Here is a 14,032-nt window from a genome sequence, read left to right as displayed (position 1 = left end):
GCTATAGCTTTAAGAAATCAATTTTAATTGCTTGGCAAATAAATCATTATGGTTATCAAGGGCAAGCTGTTCCTATTTTAACAAACCTCTGAAAAGAAAGGACCAGCGATGGGAGAAAGCAGCCCACATGGAACTGTGTGAATAGGAGCTCATCCTTTAAAACGCAGATCTGAGATGACTGCCCAGAAGTACGTGTGGCAGTGCCTGTTGGAGGCTCTCTGTGGTGGGACTCACTGTCAGTGCCCATCAACCAAGCAGCACTCATTGCGCCTGCCCTGCTCCGTTAGGAGGAGCTCAGTTCCATGCAACCAGCTTGTTGATGCTGATGTACTGGAATGAGCATCCTTCACCAGTTTCATTTGGGCTTAATTAAAGCTTGTTTCTATTAACATTTTGAATTTGCTGTGTGTTTGAGTTTTGTAACGTTTGCAGTAGACATAAAGCTCACTATGTATAAATGTACAAAATGCAAGGCAGAAATAAAGAAATAAGGTGTCCCTGTATGTTATTGAAAGGAGTGAACCTAGATGGCACTAAAATGTAACAGAAGCAGTACATTTGTACACAGGAGAGTTTTAGGCTAAGTTCCTTTTTCCTTTGAAAAAAAAAACAGTACATGCTAACAGGTAATGAATGGATCAATTAACTAATTAAAATATGTGCAATAATATAAGCAATGATATTCCCTCATTTTATTTATTTAACCAAAGTTTACCATGTCAGGGAACAACAGAGAAAGGAGTTTATGAATTGAATAAGAGCCATGCTTGTTCACCATCATTGTTGTTCTGATAGCTTATAGCTACAAAATCATCAGCAGCAAACATAGTAGAACAGCACTGAAACTATCTGGTTACACAAGCAAATATAAGTGAGCAGGCTGGCCCAGTTCTTTAGGGCAGCTCTACCAAAGGTACTACTGGAATCTAAGCATATTAAAACCTACAAGGATATCATTCTTTGACTAGCCAATTTACAAGGTTCTGTACCCATAAAGGAAATTTTCTCCTTTTTCTGCACTCCAGATGAAAATGATGAAATGTTTGAACATGGACTGAAAAAAAATGCAGGTAACATTTTTTCAGGTAAAATGAGAAAATGGATTTTTACTCCTAGGTAAGTAGCCTAAAAAGTTTATTTAGGATCACCTTCCTTCAGGGATGCTTATGATGACTACCCTTGATATAGTGGTCAAGAAGGTAGATGTCTAAAGCCAGAAGAGATTAATCCCACCACAGCTTCTGTCAAAGATGATACAGACCTTCCAGCTTTAGGAAATTCTAACTACTGCACAGAGCAGCAGTCAATTTCCTCAACTGCAAAGACCTTCATAAATCATATTTTTTTCCCTACAATACCATAACACGTTCAAGGTCCACCTTTCCCCCTCTCCAGTTCTTCATACTAATAGATAAATCAGGTCAAGAATGATACAAACAAACAACAAAAACAACAAAATAACATTCAAAGCCCTGACAGAAGAATGAACACGATGCTTCTGAAGTACATGAAAGATTTTAGTTTAGTTATTAGCAAGAAATTCTTTACCAACAGGGCAGTGAGGTGCTGGCACATCTGCCCAGAGAAGCTGTGGTGCCCCATCCCTGGAGGCGCTCAAGGCCAGGTTGGATGGGGCCCTGGGCAGCCTGAGCTGGTGGGGGGCAGCCCTGCCCATGGCAGGAGGTTGGGGCTGGGTGGGCTTTAAAGTCTCTTCCAGCTCAAACCATTCTGTGATTCTATGAAATGTCTTCAAAATGGGTAAAGCTTGACTGCACAAGCAACAAGAGATTTATTTTATGTATTCAAAGACCATGGACCGTTCTACTGCAGTAATGTCACTAATGTAAGGAAATACAGATACATTGTTGTTTTTTCAACACACTTTCCTTTGGGAAAAACAAAAGAAAAAACTCAAATAGCAGATAATACTTGGAAAAAAATTAGGTAAAATAGTAAAAAAATAGTAAAAGAGGCATCCAGCGCAATTTAAATAGATCATAATATAGCTATTTTTCATAAGCATTATCTATGATTTCCAAATATCTTAAGCAAGAATTATATACTCACAAATGTTATAAAAGTTAACTATGTTCAAATAAACGTTTAAGTCTTTCCTACATTATATTTGTCAGATCGAACTTGATACAAGTACAACTATGTCTTAACTCACTTCAGACAGGCAGAAACATTGCACTGCACTCCAGAACAGCACCTTACTGCACTAACCACTAATTAACTGTCAATACTAATAGAAAGCAATATTAAAAACAAACCTGTTTGTGTACTATTACAGTGTTGCCTACCTTTAGCTCTCTGTCCTCCACTCAACAGAAAGGAAAGAAAAAATTTAAATGTAGTTTGCTCATCAAAATAAAATTAAAAACATTTTAACAGAAATTGGGATCTAAAATTGATGATCACTGTTTACAGTTTGCTATGTATTGAGAATGTAAAAGTTATCCATTAGCTATAAAAACGTTTCTTCAAAATGACTGCTCAATAGAACACTACGATTAATAATTATAATGGAATACTATAAATATGTCAGTTAATCAAAATAAATTATTCATTCAAAATAAATGTATTGAAAATTACTAGAAACATAAAAAAGAGTTATCCAAAGAAAGAGTTATTCTATTTCTTGAGAATACAGTCCTGCATACACTTGATAATGCAAATTCCTGTCTTAGATTTGCATCTGGATATAAATTCACATCGTTGTTCTCTTGACCACCAGACACCGTAATTATTAACATCAGCTAATAGACAATTTTTTTTGGCTGCCCTAAATAAATACTCATTCAATGGATAAAAAGATGTAAGAAAATCCATGCTTTAGCTTCCATGTAAGTAAAAAATACCTTCCTTTACATTCCATATAATTCCAAAAATTAGATATGGCCACTGCAGTATAAGGAGCTATTTTAGAAGCACTGATGATTGAGTTACTTTCTTTCCAATAAGTCCGAAGTGAATTGCAAAGCCAAACTCATGAATCCTATGCATGACAAGACAGCTGTAAATCTGTTCCCCCACTATACACAGAAAAGACCTGAGAAATAGTTCATGCACACATTAATTCAGTTACAGTTAAACATGAATAATAAAGACATTCAGAATGGCTAGCCTTAAGAAGTCAGAACTTACCAGCAATACTATTCAAGTGTCTGAGCTCCACTTAAACATTTTTTCTGAGAATTCAAAATGTTCTAAAAGGTTCAAAAATATTCACGCTATAGAAAAAACATTATCCATTATATTTTACCCATTGTCAATTTGATTAAGTTCTTTACTATGAGAGTGGTGAGGTGCTGGAACAGGCTGCCCACAGAGGTTGTGGATGCCCCGTTCCTGGAGGTGTTCAAGGCCAGATTGGATGGGGCCCTGGGCAGCCTGGTCTAGTATTAAATGTGGAGGTTGGTGGCCCTGCATGTGGCAGGGACATTGAAGATTCATGATCCTTGAGGTCCCTTCCAACCCTGGCCATTCTGTGATTCTGTGATTTTCCCAATACAAACTGTATATTACTTTGTCAGTTGTCAGTGAATGCCTATTGCTTTGCAAAGCCTTTTACAAGAGAACTTTCTGGTCAGAACCTTGCATGAGACTGGTGTTAGTAGTTCACAAGCACTCGAGTGAAGGAGATGGACACATGCACACAGACACACGCTCACACACATATACCCTCTGTCGCCAAAACATCTTCTAACATTTTGTAGTCTCCCTGTTATATTAAAGATTTATCTCACCTATGAGATCCTGATTCAGACTTCTGTCCAACACCATTTGGAAACTCTACAATAATGACAGGTTGAAAACATGGCACGTTTTCTCTACCGTGTGGATAAAATATCCTTCTGTTAAGAAAGTACAGTGTTAAGGTATCTCAGTTACACTAATTTCACTTTGATCCTCTGTATATCCATGTTATCTTCATATCCTTTATACCGAGTGACCATTATTTTTTCCTACTTCTACTGAAGCACAGGGAGTTATAGATAGGTAAAGGAAATACTTAGCCTTGAAGAGCCCATTTGATGCTTCAAAATGTAGTTTTCCAAATAAATAAGTGATAGTCCGCATCACTCTTGTCCTCTCCCAGCCTTTGGCACAGGAGTTTCCATCTCCAAGGAACCGGTTCCCCCACTGAGCATCTCTTGGCGCTCTGAGGAGGTTGCCATACCAACCAGCACTGGGCTTTCTGCACACATAGTTGACATAGCAACCAGCCCCAGCAGCATTCTCCCCAGCTTTCTGGGGAGAAGTGGTGGTCACTATCAGAGAGGAGAAGCTTCTGGGTAGGAAGAAAGGGAGTAATCAGGCAGCGTTCACCTATGGCTGCCTCACAGCACGTTCCTGCTGCAGCCATGAGAGCTTACCCTTCAAAAGCTGGACATTGGCTTCTCCCCTCATGTGCAGCTCTACACATAGTAAGTTTATGGTGATGCCATCCTAGTCTTGGGATGCTCTAGAGCACACTAGCTGCCATGAGAGCAAGCACTTGGCTAGAACTTTGGCAGGCAAATATGGAGACAGAAATAAGGCTCTTGCAAATATTTCAGTCCAAGGACATAAGTCAGGACAAGAAGACAGTCTAGGTTATCTAATTCTTCACAGGTAGGGGGAAGAGTGCTTAGAATATTCTTTCTCTGATTCAGAGTATTGTAGGTCTCGACACCAGAGACTTTTAAGTAACCAGGAGCTTCCATTCCCAAAGGGCTGATCAAAGGAAAGCTAACATAAACAAAAAATTCACACATGGGTGATATAATGCCTTCTGATATACTGGCAGAAAGCTAGCTAAAAGAAGCATGCTATACCCTTCCAGAGCTGCCCAAAATTGTGTGGAAAACTGCAATCAAAACCCACTTGATAATGGACAGATGAAACGTAAAAATCACCATCTGATGGAGTTCTCAAAAAAAAAAAAAAAAAAAAAACAGAGGAAAAGAATAAAAATTTTTGAATGCTTATGTTATACACTCAAAAGGTAACAAAAAATGAGATTAATAATACATATACACTCTAAAAAAAAAAAAAAAGTCACTTATCAGAAAGAAAAAATAAAACTAGGCTTAGTGGAACACTGAACCTGTTACATGCAGAGCCAATTTATTTATTTTAGAGCTGACAGGACCTCAAGAAAACAGGTACGTTTAATTACACTAATTGAAATCCTGCTAACAACCTACAGGGAGGAAAAAAATCAACCTCTATTAGCTGTCAGCTGGTTCCCACGATTGAAGCAGCTGACCTTACAAAGATGGGAACTGACAGGTAATGGAGTGTTCCTCCTACACAGTCACGGGATGTGCCACCACTGAGTTACAGAACTGAGCTAGTGCCCTAAAATCTTAAAGCTATGGGATTTCTTGCCAGCTATGAGATAGGAGCAGAGATTAAAAATTTGGGATCTATTTGGTACTCATTTCAGAGAATGTCACACTTCTATGTTATTCTTTCCAGAAATACGTTGCATTATAGCCCTCTTTGACATTACCTGAAATATCAGTAAAAATCTGAAGGAAAAGTGAAATAAAGAGAGCTCTACACATTGACGCTACTTGTCATATTTCTTCACTGCTTTCTGTTGTACATCTAATCCCTTTAGTGTCTGTAAGGTGTCCCAGGGCAGCAGTGATGGAATTAGCAACTACTTCCATAGTTGTATGTACACAATTGCATTCATGGTCACAGTATTCAAAGCACATAACTGTGCCATTCTTATTTGCTGTCACTGAACATGAAAACCATCTAAAACCATCTTCAGTGAAAGCCATATTTCAGGCTGAAAATTCTGCAGTCTTTTTTCCACTACGGAATTGTCAAAAGACCTTTTTAAAGAAACTTCAGAACTTGTGTAATATTTTTTTAATCACCCAAGCGTTAAAAAATAAAACAACACTATATTTAGGAGCCGAGGGCTAAGGAAAACATGCACTTGAATGAAAACTGAAATACATGTCTGTTCTCATCCACACTTTTTGTTTTAAAAAAGGAATATTTACTCCAAAACATCTTAAATTTTCTCACCTTCAAATCTATTTATTTTCTGACTTGGGAACCAGCCAGTCTCACTGGTGCTAAAGCATCAAGGCTGATGCCCAAATTCCTACTTGCTGTCTGCGATTATCTGAGCCACCAAATATTCTTAAAGGAAATCCTGTTCAGGAAAGGCAACAAAATGCCATTTGAGAAAGTGAGTGAGAACCTACTGGCCATCAAATGGTTTTACAATGCATAACTTGAAACATTCTCCACGTACATATCAATACTGCAGCACATGCTGTGTGGCTGTGGTGGGCTCAGAGGGCACACACAGACCTCACTGTACCCAGCCTGCCCAGACCTCCATGTTGACCCAGGGCCACCAGCCTCTGCCCCAGGAAGGCCACAACAGGGCTGGGCTGCAACTCCTGAAGGCCTGTCCTGCCTGACCATGGCCTCAATCAGGGACCAGCCATGGTCTCACGTCCCATCCTGACCTTGGCCTGACTCTGTCTCCAGGGGCTGCTCAGTGCTCAGTGCTGAAGCTGCCCTGCTGCATTCAACTATCTGTTCCTGCTCATGGGGGTTGTGGGACAGGTCTTGGCTGCCAGGGCAGACAAGGGGTGCTCAGTCTCTGTCCATTCTGTCAGACTAATTACTTGCAATTCCAGCTTCCCTGACTTCATTATTTCACCCTATCAGTAATGTTAAGTCCAATTTCACATTCTGCAGCGATAAAATTGGGATGCATGGGAAGTCAAAAGGAAAACGATGCTTTTTCTAAAATCTCATTACTGCAGGTAGAGTAAACAGATCATGTGACAGCAGTACTCTTAAAACTTGTTAAAAAAATGCAAAATAAATTAGTTTAAAAAAGACAAATGCTGCATCCAAAAAGAAATACTGCAAGCATACGTGATATTCAACCCCCACACAAACTTCTTGCTTGTGAAAGAAGTGGAAAAGAAAGCGTCCCCTGCCAGTGCCCTTTAAAAAATTAGGCTGAGAGATTTTAAAGGAAAATGGCTTGCTGAGGGGATGTTTCCCCTCTTGCATGTGATCTGAACACTCTGCAAAGAGCTGCTAATAGCTTTTGTAATTAGGGAAGCAAGATGTATCATTGCAGAAATAAGTAAGGAGGGTTTCAAGCTATGCTGTTGCCCAAGTTCTGAAGCCACAAACAGTACAGTCTAAGCGATCAGCATGCAACGCATATTTAACAACTGATCTTCCAAATTTCCAGTTTTAATACCATGGCTTTTTAAAGCAGAATTCTCTGATGACAGCTGACGCTCCCAGGGGTTTGCATCTACTTTGAACACTTAGAGCAAAACTGATCCTGCTGTGGATTCTATGTTGGTTACTTTTCTCTTCATCTATCTACGGTAAATGTATTTTTCACAAGACTATTTTCTAACACTAGCACATATGTGCAATACAGGACATCTGCACAAAGGAACATTTGTGAATGCATTCTGCAGTGTTTACTTCAAGTGATCAAACGCAGAAAGCACTAGATGTGTACTGCAGCTTTTCTCTTAACATAGTACCAACTGGAAGGGCAGAAGTAGATATTTCTATTTTCCTGGCATCTTTGTGAAAATATTGAGAACTTTGTACTTAGTCTCTATATTTCACTGACACAAACAGTTTTTCTCTCACTATACAATTAATCTGCTATTTGTTAACACTTTTCCTACAGAACAATTACTTGCATTCACTTGAGCTAAGTGGATGTGCTGATTTCAGTGACAATCATTAAATGCAAAATAAGTCCAGTTATCGAACAGCTGGATTCTTCCTACCACAGATACAGCCTACAAACACTGTTCAGTTACCTACCTAATTCATACGCCATTGTCAGATCCTCAGACACAGCAAAGCACATTTAGGAGGCAAGAAATCATGTTCCCCATTAGGCATTTGGGTGACCAAAAGAAGTATTAGTAGTGTACATTATATGATGTTGGTTTCAGCCTGAGATTAGTATTCTGCAGAGCACTTCTGTTAGAATAGTCAGATAGCCTCCTTGAATACGACAATTATATTCTTGATCATCTATCTCTGCTCTTGTTTCAGCAGTGCTTTTTCATGCTGGCAGTAGAATCAGTCTCTCAGACATCAGTGTGAGGATGAAAGGTTTAGACACAACTTTTGGAACACGCTAAGTCTGTATAGCTAAACAAAGTTCAGATCAAGCTGCTGGGACTGTAAAATCGGAAGTCAAGAGAAGGGGGCTGAATTAAAATGCAGAAAAAAATCTAGCTTTGAGTGATGAATCATAAAGGGCTGAAATGATAAAATATTTATGTCCTTGAGATAGAAAGGAGATGGTAAAACTCATATAGGACAAAAGTTGAGCTTATCTTAAACTCAAAAATACTATTTAAATATAGCATAGAAAAATAAGCAACCAGCAGCTACTGAAATGGTACAGTAAAATGAAGGAACTAGGATAACTGGTTGGAAGCGCGAATACTGATGTAATATGAACATCAGAGATTTAATAGAAGCAAGCAATTAATTAGAACACAACACAAAGCAAACTATATAGGCAAGAAAAAGAAAGATATATTGATAAAGAAAACTTTGCACATATGATTTGTATGGATTAAAACTCCAGGCCTACAAAAATAATAGAAATAAATTACTGCTGCCTAATCAAGATGACAACGGTGTCACTGAGGTGCCAAGAGAGATCTAAGAGGCAGTGAAAAAACAAATTAGTAATGAAAAACTTCAGTCACCATCACATAGACTGGATAAGTGTCAGGTTGGAGTGTGATACAATGCTAAATGATACCACTGATGACTGATTCGTTGAAGAGTTTTTGGTGAAACTTGAAACAAAACAAGACTTGGTTGTGAGCAATGCATAAGTAACGTGTCAAAAAGCTGCTGGAGACTACTAATACCATAACCCTGATGGAATTAGGAAATAATCTTTTAAAACCAAGAGAAGTCTAAAGTTTTGTGAAAATAATATTTAATTTCAAAAAGTAAATCATATAAAAATTAAGAAACTTGTTTCCAAATTGAAGAAAAGGCTGTTTACAGTCATCATAACATGGGCTTCTGTATATAAAAAATTACTTTTGAGTAAAAAACAAAGAATGATTGAAATTTCACAGCGTAGTTGAGATTCAAAAGAACCTCTGCAGATCATCTAGTCCAGCCTCCACTCTCCAGGAGGGCCCTCTAGGTCACATATTTCTGAAGTCCAGGTAGACAACATCTACTGCTCTCTTCTCATCTGTACAGCCAGTTGTCCCACCACAGAAGGCAATGAGGTTGGTTAAACACGATTTCCTTTTGAGAATCTATGCTGAGTACTCCTGACCCCCTTCTTGTTTCCCACATGCTTAGGGATGGCCTCCAGGATTACTTGTTCCATCACCTTTCCAGAGATTGAGATGAGGCTGACTGGGTCTTCCTTCTTGCCCTTTTTTGAAGACTGGGCTGACATTTGCCTTCTTCTAGTCCTTAGGCACTCATCCTGATTGCCATGACCTTTCAAAGATGAGAGCAGCCTAGCAATGATGTCCAGCAGCTCTCTCAACACTCATGGATACATCCCACAAGAGCCATGGTCCTGTGGGTGTCAAGTTTGCCTAAACGATCTCTAATGCAATCCTCCTCAACCAGGGAAAGTCTTTCTCTCTCCAGACTTTCTCCCTGGTCTCTGGGGACAGGTTTTCTGAGGGCTGTCTTAGTAGGTGAAGATTGAAGCAAATACAACATTCAATATCTCTACCTTCTGTGCATCTGCTGCCACCAGGGTCCTTGCTCCATTCAATAGTGGGCCCCCATTTTCCCTAGTTTTCCTCTTTATATTGATGTATTTGAAGAAACTTTTCTTGTTATCCTTGACATCCCTAGCTAGATTTAATTCTAAATAGGCCTTGGCCTTCCTCATCACTTTGTCCGTTCCTACATTCACCCAAGCAGCCTATCTTTGATTCTACCTCCAGTATTTCAGTTAAATAATTTTATTATAAGGGAGAAATGCATTTAAAAATATGAAGTCACATCTAAACAAGAAGAAACAAATAAAAAGATAAGTAAAAACCAAACAAAATCCAAAAACAAGCCAAAACTACAGTAATGATCTGCTAAGGGCTTATAAAAAAATCATCAAATGGTCCCTGTAGAACAACAAAGCCATGAATTAATGACCAGACAAAATAGAAGAAACAAACATCAGAACCTAATAGTCAGTTTTCACAACAGCAGAGGTCAGAAGCAGACCTGAATGAGGTTCTGTTCAGGGCTCCATTCCAGTCATTATCCTCATAAAAAGCACAGACAGGGGATGCACATTAAACTATTTATATTTGCTACGGTATTTCTCAGAACAGTAAAAATGAAACATGCAGAAGGATAGCAGCATTCTGAATGCTTGGTAATTATAAAGATAAAATTCAATACTGATGGAAAGTGAAGGAAATAGTGAAAAAAGTAATCCTAATTACAAAAGGAGTAGTAGTTTCTGAGCTAACCAAGATCACTCCAGAAAAAAAAAAGTTGTGTTATCAATCAGCAGTTTTGTGAAGAGATCAGTTCTATATTCTGTGAATTCTGAATAAGCAAACAGATTATCAAGGCTGTTTGGAAAAGAAATTAAAAAAAAAAAAAAAAAAAAATCATTGTACCACAACTTTTTTGTGAATTTACATACTAAATACTGAATGCAGTTATGGTTCTCATCCCCAGCAGGGCAGAGCATAACAGTGTCCCAAGAACTGCCAGAAAGGATAATGAAAGGTTCAGAACATGTCCTACATAAAGACAGGACAAAACACAGAGGGACTTTTCTGCATGGAAATGAAGCAGCCAAGAGGTATATTGTAGATGTCTGTACAAATATCAATGTTGTGGAAGAGAACTGCAGAATCGCAGAATCACAGAATCACAGAATTTCAGGGGTTGGAAAAGATCTCAAGAGATCACTGAGTCCAACTCTCCCAAAACTTCCACATTTGTAAAAAAAACAGAGAGAAGCAGAAGGAATTACCAGATGTCGAGTTCAAAACACATGAAAGAATACTCTTTCTTTTCATACATATGCATACGGTTGCATGTGTTTAAACTGGGCAGCTCTTACCCACTACTTGACATCAGAAATATGCAGAGGTCTCAGAAACCCTTGAGCTGTTGTATAGTTTGATGCTGAGCAAATATCAAACATATACCATGATTTATTCTAGTCCTATTCTTCTACTCTTCTTAAGCCTTCACCATTGGCAAGAGTTGGAAATAACATGCCAGGATGAACTTTTGGTCCAAATCAACAACATGGCTCCTATGTCCTTATCTTCCTGAAGTACTCTATTGAGTCAGTTAGGATTCTGCTGTTTGTGAGCTGGTGTGATTATCCCACGGTGTTAATAAGCACTGCTGTCAGGGCTGACAACTTGCTATTCCAGGGTGAATGGAAGTAGAAACTGTGACCTGGAACACTTACACAATTCATTTTTCATTCAGCTGCATATGAAGATAGTTTTGTACATGAGATTTTTGCAAATAGCATAAATATGCCAATGCAGAATATTTAACTGCCTGTCAAAATTCAGAAATTATTAGAGTTGCTTCTTTAATGATGTTGAGTGATAGTTATGTTCATCTTAATTTGTCTAACATCTGCTCCTGGCAAATGTAAGCAGATGCATCTAATTATTACCTTTCGATACCCGCATATGCATAGCATAAATACGATCATGAAAAAATTAGATTTTGTGAAGTAGAGGTAAAATGCCTTTGAAGCAAATGACACGGTAATGAATCAGATAGCTAAAATATCTATTTTACAGTTGGGAAGTTAGCAAATAAACACAAGAGATACATTATTCAAAGTGAAAATACTGTTTGAAGATGTAGATATATTTAGTCTATGTGAAATTTAAATTAGTTGGGAGCTTGAAGCCAGAACTGTGTTCTTCCCAATTTATGTTGATTGATAAGGCTAATATTCTTGACCTTATTTTCCTACTGCAACACCATTCACATTTTATTTGAGTGATTTTTTTTAATTGGCTAAGACCCCAGCTAAACTGCATTTTCCCTTTTCAATACAACAAAACGAATACAGACAGAATTCTGGTCTCCTTCAGGAGATGGCAGTTTAGCTACGAATCCGCTGTGGCTCCCTTCTCCACATCTGTCTCCTTAAACTCCTCCAACCTTACAGCCCCTCATACAGCCCCTCCGCCATCCTCACCCATGTGTGCAGCCCCTGATTTAAAGTTGGCTGTTAGCAGCACAGCTCTTGGACTTGGCTGCCTTGCCACAGGACAATGCAGCACCCAGCTGGCTGCTGCTACCATGCAACTGCCCTGCAAGCCTCCAGGCAGACCACACTGTTTGCCTGACATGTAGGGTCTTGTTTCTGTTCAAGGGAGAAGCTTCTGGCTGTGTGTCCCTATTTCTGACAGATCCCCGCCTGTCTGATCCTGGTGACACTGCTGGGTTCTATGGGGTTATAAAATCTACTGCAGAAAGAGGGTGTGATGGGTTTCTAGGGAGATGCAATCAGGACAAAATGAATGCCAACAACTGTTGCAGGAGGAACATCATCTGAAGCAGATGAGGAAGTTGCATTATTTACACCGAGTGTAAAGTTGGTTGGGTTCTGAGCTAGTTTTATATCATCTCTTTTATGAGATAACACACCAGATTATGTCCAGCTTCATTTCACACTTCTTCATATTTTCATATTTCTTCTTATTTGGCCAGCTTTTATACATTATCCCCAACCCAGCAGCTGGCCTTCAGTGTAAGAGCTGCTGGAGGATGTTGAGTACATTAAAGCATCGGATGCTACACTGGGAAATACATTTTTTACTCCGACCCTACAGAAAGAAATGGATCTATTTGAAAAATATGGCTGATTGGTCGTCTTTTACAACTAGCTGTAACAAACACATTTGCACTAATAAAAGAATTGACTTTCTACGAATTCAGACCCTGTTCTCCAGTAGAGTGATTTATTTTATGCTTAGAAAAGGCCATTAGTAAGAAATATCGATGTATGTGTTGTGATTAGAATAACATGACTTGGCAGAAATATTACAAGTGGATACATAAAGTGGGTGCCTGATAACATAACTACACACACATAAATATAAATGATTTATTTTTCTTACCAGATACATCGATGATACCTGCATTTGTACGTGCAGGCATGCAGGCTTTAAATCCTGACTCTGTGCTAATGCACATGAGAGAAACATTCAGCAGCTTCCTGTCACACTAACTCATGTTTCCAGTAACCTCACCTAAGAGTTGAAAAAATCACTGTTTTACAGTTAACGTTACCATTTCAGAAAAGTAATTTGTTGCTCATTTACGAGCCACCTGAAATACATGAAGACTCAGTGACTGGAGCAACTTTTTCAAGATCTTTACCCGAAGCCATGAATTCTAGAAAACTTACTTAAAGTTGATTTGAAAAATATCAGTAGGTAATATTGCTTTTTTGGAATGCAAGAATTTATTTTAGATACTTTATATTATCAGAATTGACTGACTTTCCTTTGATTACAAAAAAAAAAAAAAAAAGAGGACTATGAAATGTGAGGTCATGTGGTGTTTCTAGTTATGACAGATACAAATTATAGCAAGAACTGTGAAAAATTAACCGCTGCTTTTTGTAAGGTTAGAACTGCATCAACTGTCATACATTCACAACGTATTCCAGTTACTTAAATTCTCTTTTTGGCAGATATGAACTTCCTGAAGAGGGTGAAGCAGTCTGGAGCAGAGCAGTGTGGAAGTAGCAGTGCCACTACATAAGATAACAGTTAAAATTTCAACTAAAATAAGCTATGGATACCTTTGCTCAAAAACTTCAATCGGGAGAGGTACAGAGAAGGGCCAGTGAAAGTCCAGGGGAAGATAGCTTGCTGGATGGATAAAACACTGGCCTGTTAAGCTCAGTGAAATGAAAAATGCAATAAACCATGACTTTCTTCCTGCACATTCGCTGATTTCTTTCAAACTGGGTAGTATGAGGGAGCGGGGATGTGTGCACTTATGTCTTAGCTCA

At 38.6% G+C, this 14,032-nt stretch overlaps 1 protein-coding gene and 1 long non-coding RNA gene across 7 annotated transcripts in view; one reads left to right on the top strand and one right to left on the bottom strand.

The window, feature by feature from the left end:
* GABRB3 (gamma-aminobutyric acid type A receptor subunit beta3) overlaps positions 1-14,032 on the bottom strand; it is a 109,108-nt gene that overhangs the window by 30,204 nt on the left and 64,872 nt on the right. For 2 of the 6 annotated variants that reach the window (XM_031605271.2, XM_090126807.1), the window contains exon 1: positions 4,021-4,174. The exons of 2 other annotated variants lie outside the window; for them this stretch is intronic. In XM_031605271.2, the coding sequence (XP_031461131.1) occupies positions 4,021-4,083 (63 nt within the window). In that variant the 5' untranslated portion in view covers positions 4,084-4,174. Of the gene's footprint in view, positions 1-3,749; positions 3,858-4,015; positions 4,175-14,032 lie in introns of those variants that run through there. 2 more of the 6 variants (XM_031605272.2, XM_090126815.1) reach the window with 2 other exon arrangements.
* On the top strand, positions 4,227-13,957 carry LOC116236566 (uncharacterized). Its single transcript, XR_004168565.1, has 3 exons — positions 4,227-4,430; positions 10,702-10,828; positions 13,709-13,957. It is a non-coding gene; the product is annotated as an uncharacterized LOC116236566 (long non-coding RNA).

Source organism: Phasianus colchicus, chromosome 1 (assembly GCF_987193195.1).
Source record: "Phasianus colchicus chromosome 1, bPhaCol1.hap1.1, whole genome shotgun sequence".
NCBI lineage: Eukaryota > Metazoa > Chordata > Aves > Galliformes > Phasianidae > Phasianus > Phasianus colchicus.
Note: the sequence above shows the minus strand (reverse complement) of the source record. Positions and strands in the feature narration are given on the sequence as shown.